The sequence below is a fragment of the Trypanosoma equiperdum genome, assembly GCF_001457755.1.
Source record: "Trypanosoma equiperdum strain OVI genome assembly, contig: ctg_743, whole genome shotgun sequence".
NCBI classification, from domain to species: Eukaryota; Euglenozoa; class Kinetoplastea; order Trypanosomatida; family Trypanosomatidae; genus Trypanosoma; species Trypanosoma equiperdum.
This window is the reverse complement of record NW_027124691.1, coordinates 9,523-15,284: the sequence shown is the minus strand read 5'-3', so window position 1 is coordinate 15,284 and position 5,762 is coordinate 9,523. Positions and strand designations below refer to the sequence as shown.

The following is a 5,762-nucleotide window of genomic DNA, read 5'->3' as shown; positions in this document are numbered from 1 at the left end:
TTCCCCCACGCACTTCACCATCACCGCCGTTACCGTCCTCCACGTCAGAATCAAATCCCTCATCAATAACACACCGCTTCTCACGTTGCTCAATCATGCGACGCTTGAACTCCTCATGCGCCTTTTCCCACGACTGGCGGAATGCCTCCGCCCTGGTGGCGTCAGCACCATTACGCTCCGATATTTTGGTCGTATCAATTATTGTCTGGTCTGTTATAAAACACCTATCCCACCACAATGTCATTCCAAGTGCCATGGATTCCTTCACCAACTGGACAACCAGCAGCCGAAGTGGGTACGCGGGTAGAGAGTGCAAAGACCAGCATCCTTCCACGGTGTCCTCGTCAACCTTTACAGGATAACGCAAGACATATCGTCGCCTCCCTCCATCCCCCTTTACGCTAAAGGAGATAACGCACGAGGAAGTATGATTTGGCTGCTCCTCTTCCTCAAGGGAGAAGTTTTGAATGTCCTTCGCCTTCGTGTTCATATTGGGTAGTATAAAGCTGACAGAGACGGTGTCTCGCGTTTGCGACCATATGTGTGACTCTCCTTCACGTCCACCATTCCGTATGAGGTTGTTGTACATCATATGATCTTCGCTTTCTCCATCGCTGTCATCATTGCACCGTGGTGTGTGCTTGTCCCCACACGGTACGCCACCACTTCTCGCAGGAGAATCACAATTGTGTGCGGAAGCAGAACTGGCACCAATAATTCCTCCGCCATCAACTGCATTACTGCTACTCGATGTCCAAGCTGGCAACGGTGCCCCGCGGCTGTCGTTATTATTATTTTTATTATTACTTCCGCTAAGTGGCTCTCTAAAGGGTGACACTGTAGCTTGCGGCGGGGTATTAACCATATGCACACCACTTGAGCTAATTGTAACGCGGGAGGGATACTCTAACTGCGTCACCCTCGGCTTTCCGGGAGTCGCTGAATCACCGCTACCAGAATCATCGCTATCACATATTTTGTCCCATTTTGAGTAATCAATCCCGGGCATCCCCCACTTAAACACACTCGTTGTTCCATTCGAAAGATACACGAGAAATGACAATTAAGCGAAACAAAAGATAAGTAAGGGAGAAGAAACAAATTGTTCAAAATTAATAAGAGTAGAGCACAAAAACACAATGGTTTAAACACGACGCGAGAGTGATCCCTACAGACATGCACTTTAATAACAGACAAGCATATGTACAGATGGATCCCCATACCGTGACACGGGGCACACGCACGTGGCCCGGTGGATGTTAAGGGGAGGACGAACGAATTAAAAGGAGACGAGAATTGTGAAAATGAGCTGGTATTGTCCGACTCCTTCACTGAACATCATGTAAAAATGAAGAGATGAGAATCGAGTGCAAAACATTTCAACTAATAAGACACACAGCCGCTACCCTTTTTCCTCGACGGGGGGGGCAACTTTAGTAGTCAACCTTCACATAAGCCGATCGGCATACCGGACATGTGGGTAGAAGCGTGTCGCTGTCGCCAGATACGGCTGTCATTTCTGTATAGCGCTCAAAGGTACTGAGACAAGTGTCGTGAAAGCAATGCCCACAACTCAGTAGGACACCATATCGTTGCTGGCCTGCCGGATCTGCGGTCACGCAAGAAGTATTATTAACAGCACTAGGCTCGGTCGTGTGAGCCGTTGGTGACTTTTTGTCTGCTTTTTGTTTACCTTTGGGTGGTTCCGAGGCAGTCACGCGCCGTGAAGGTTGTTGAGCCCGACAACGTTTTGGTTCGCTCTTCCTCGCAGGTGGCTTCTGCGGCGGACCACCCTCTTCTCCTCCCCCTCCAAAAACTAAGCGGATGTTCGGATAGCCTTTTGGCAGCTCCATGGAAGCCTTTTCTTTAGCCCTGCGCGCTTCATACTCCTTTCGGAAGGATGCTACAATATCCTCTGCAGTTGGCGCAGGCTCGTCTAGGACACGGTTAGGATTCGGGGGAACTCTACCTAGGCAAATGGGGCAATCAACGCCATCGGGTGACGACTTCTCCGTCCGCTCGCGAAGTGCATCCCACTGGGCTCGAGTCATGCCCTCCAGCTGAAGACGCTGCAGACGCGCTCCAATGTTGTCTAACAGCCGGGTCTGGCATTTTTCTCGGAGTGTTGCATACATGGCACACACCTCAGACACACGCGCCAGCCTCTTAGTGGCATATTCTCCGCAGAATTTACTATCGCTTTCCACGCGCATCTTCAGATAAATCTTCCTTGCCAACACGCGGCGGAAGAACGCCTGTATTTTCACTATTGCTGCCCGTTGTTCCATGGCCTTACCAGCATAAAAAACACGTTTGTGATAATGCGGGTTCCGGCACATAGGACAGCTAAGGGGTGTGGCATCGTACTTTCCACGAAGTTGCCGTGTAAAGCGCTCGAATTGCCGCAAACAGTTCTCATGGTAGACGTGGTGACAGTTCAACAGCACCTGCCCCTGCTCCATTGTGGCATAGAAGGGCTCTTGACAAATGCAGCAAACATTTGAGCCGAGCGGCAACGTTCGCATACGGCGCAAAACCGTACCTTCTATTCGCGACCACTCATCCTCTGAGGGCGGCTGAGGCGGCAAGGGAACGAGTCCCATCTTCTGTGCGAGGGTTAGGCGTCCTCCTGGAAGCTGCGGTGGCGCCTCCTCTAATGTTGGAAGCGGACAATTAACTTTCGCACCGCGGGCAAAGTGCTCCTGCAGCGCAACAGCGCTCCACAGATGCACCTGCTCTCTGCGCTTCCCAGTGCGCCTATCACCCCACAATGCACCCATCTTCGGTCCAATGGAAGGGAGGTCTCCACCTGCCGGCGGCATCGCTACCCGGATGTTGTCGCGAATGGGTTTCTTCCTCTGACTATATCGGCTAACTATACCAATGTCGAAACGATATACGCTGGATGAGGAAAGTAAAGATAATTGCGTCCCTACTCCGTTCTGGGAAATACAGGCAACAGACGTGACACGGACAAGAAAGTGGTAACTTTGACAACAACAATCGGATTGCATCTTCTCTAGCTCTGCGATAGTCGGGGGAACATTTTTGATTTCCTCTGGAACATAGAGAGGTTTAGACAGCAGTGCTTTTTCTCTGTAGGAAAATCGTGAGAGAACGGACACAAACTCCTTCCGCGGTAAACACTTAAGTTACTTCCCAGAGAAATACTTCGTGAAAGTAGGTGCCGCATAACATGCGCTGGTCTTTGCATACGGTGACTATCCCCGCCTCTCTGCGCGTTGAAAGCGTGCCAGTAGGAGCGGAGGAACCCTACTGAACAGGAAACCTTGTTGATTATACCGACGCATTGTCGCTTCCCCGCTCTTCTCGCTTGCCTTGCACCTTCTTTTTATCCAAACAAAAGTGTGAACACAATCACCGCTGTGTTAATGAATATCAGTGGCCATCGCATAAGCGTGCGCACGCTGCTCAGTAATGCGGCAATGCTTTCTCTGAAGGGTCGCTGCCGAGGCACTCCCGCTAATTCGTCACCCGAGCTAAAAGCTGTTTCACTACCAATATCACTGCTGTCCATCACCGCTGATGAGGCAAGCCCATACCTAGATAGTAAACGCCTCTCGGATAAGATGGCCATAGCATTGAGGCACAACAGCAGAGCCTGCAAAATCCCAGCAAGAGAGAACCCCATGTGAATATCTACCAGCTTTACGTGCACGCGCGTGGGACGAAGTGCATGATGTGCGTTTCGGAAGGTGGAAGGTGGTAAGGTTGTTAAAGAGGAAAGAAGATGGAGGATCCCACATTACTGGGGTCTAAAAGAAATGTATCTCAGCCCCTCTTCATGAAACACCTGCAACTTGAAGCAGATAACCGAAAGGAGAGTGTTAGGTTACAAAGGTGACAAATGAAGTTGATTTATTTAAAGAGAACAAAGTAAAGTCACCCATCTCTCCTCACTCCCGTATACGCATTCACAATTTATACCGTTATTCCCTCTTACACCCTCAAACTTTCAGCTTTGACCTTCCCCCTTTCTCTGCCTCAACACCCTGCACCACCGCCAACCACTCACACCCGCTTCCTGCAACACCGTAAAGGGGAAGTATACGCACGATAGAGGGGACAGTCTGCTGAGTGCTGCATTAAATTTCACACCCTCACCTCCCTTCAACCGTCCAATGAAACAACAGGTTCCGGCTTTACAGCAACTTCCGCTTCCGCCTCCCCCTCCTCATCCGTTTTCTTTCTGATTTCTGGTAATCCAACAGCTGCCAACCCATCGGCCACAACCACGCGGATATCGTGCGTAGGATAGAAAACGTCTCCCACCTCCAGGCGGAGCATATTTCCGAGTGTCCACTGCTTTCCCTGAACGCGAACACCGTTACGACCATAATTAACCAACCAGAGGAATTGTGAAACCTCTTCGTTTTCCTGCACCTCAGTGCCCCCATCTTCCCGCCTCTTCGAGTCCTCCCCAGTGCCGGAGGAACTCGACTTATTGGGCAACAAAAACAAGGAAAAGTGGTGTGGGGATACAAACTCCGGGTGTTGAGTTAAGGAAACAAGACCAACATGGATGTTTGTTATGCCGTTAGACACCGAACTTACCACACCAGCGGTACGGCCAAAGTGCATCACCCGGCCTCGCACGGAAATTGTTTGAGAATCACTCACACTAGTTGATGTCACCTGTAATATCCAACGGCACCTCTCCTCTGAATTGCTATGAACTGCCGGTTTCCAACCAAGCTCTCTCACCCCATCAAGATACGCCCCCGGAAGCTTCATCAAGTCTACATAGGGTGCTGTTTCATTTATCACCCCAGGTACGAGACGATCCGTTTGGATCCCCTTGGATTGTAGGGTTCGCCATGGACGGCGATAGAGTTTTGTAAGATTCTCTATTAGCTCAACACGTTTCTCCACATCCTTTTCTGCTGCAGCGACGAAAGTACCGGGGTGAAGGTCAACATCATTACTCCACGGGTCCTCTGACGGCTGTAGTGTTTGGATGTCTATTTCACCTGCGCCATCGTCACTACACGGACGGTCCCGTTTTTTCTCATTGCAACCCGCCACAATTTCTTCTCTCTCATAGGCATCACCATTGTTATCACTCTCTCTTCCTCTCTTGGCGGGTAATTGATGACTATTAATCTCAACAGCGGTGCTCCATGCAAGGAGATTAATAAAGTGATTAGACATTATAACCTTCGCTTCATCATCGTTAAGCCCCACACGTTGTTTGAGTTTGAGCAACTCATCTATGACAGCACCCGAGGAAAATTTCCCACGTTGGAGCACCTCCGCCGTTAGTCCAATCGACTGGAGGCGATTTGATGCCAGCAGAGATGCCAGCGTAACTTTGGGTCCTTTTTTCTCCGCCTCGTCTTGTGGAGGAGTGATATCACCAGCAGCAGCACCGCGCTTTGCGCTCCCGACGCCTTTCCGCAAATCCTCAGTGGGTAAATGAAACAACTCAGCAATGTTGAGAAATGAAGACTCAACAACAAGTGCGTCTGACACCGCATCACCCACAGCCACCGGTGCTGTTCCTTCTGGGACCTTGCCTAACAACTCCGGGAACAAATACAAGGGTGGCTCATAACTCACCGGGTGCTTAAACACCAGCTCGCAGTCTCCAACCAAATGTGTAAAGGATTCTGAAAGGGGTTGGGGGGCACTCATCCTCTCACTCTCTTTCTCTCTTTTTTTCCTTCTACACGGTCTGACACACCCGTTCAAGCAACCCTCGTGGAGATGAATCAGGAGTGCTGTAGAAAGAATCTTTCTGT

At 50.2% G+C, this 5,762-nt stretch overlaps 3 protein-coding genes and 1 pseudogene across 4 annotated transcripts in view; all 4 read right to left on the bottom strand.

The window, feature by feature from the left end:
• Positions 1 to 1,009, bottom strand: part of TEOVI_000340700 (uncharacterized protein) — a gene marked incomplete at both ends in the record, with an annotated part of 1,107 nt that extends 98 nt beyond the window's left edge. The window contains one exon of the mRNA XM_067226319.1: positions 1 to 1,009. Coding sequence (XP_067082420.1) covers positions 1 to 1,009 — 1,009 coding nt within the window.
• Positions 1,010 to 1,433: 424 nt separating this feature from the next.
• Positions 1,434 to 2,900, bottom strand: TEOVI_000340600:pseudogene (annotated as a pseudogene). Its single transcript has one exon. A coding segment is annotated over exon 1 (1,467 nt).
• A 452-nt stretch (positions 2,901 to 3,352) lies between these two features.
• Positions 3,353 to 3,652, bottom strand: TEOVI_000340500 (Yos1-like, putative; the record flags this gene model as incomplete). The annotated part of the gene is made up of 1 exon (XM_067226318.1): positions 3,353 to 3,652. The coding sequence occupies one exon, from the start codon at positions 3,650 to 3,652 to the stop codon at positions 3,353 to 3,355; it is 300 nt and encodes a 99-aa protein (XP_067082419.1).
• A 479-nt stretch (positions 3,653 to 4,131) lies between these two features.
• Positions 4,132 to 5,655, bottom strand: TEOVI_000340400 (uncharacterized protein; the record flags this gene model as incomplete). Its single annotated transcript, XM_067226317.1, has 1 exon — positions 4,132 to 5,655. One exon carries the CDS (start codon positions 5,653 to 5,655, stop codon positions 4,132 to 4,134), a length of 1,524 nt encoding a protein of 507 aa, XP_067082418.1.
• Positions 5,656 to 5,762: the final 107 nt, after the last annotated feature.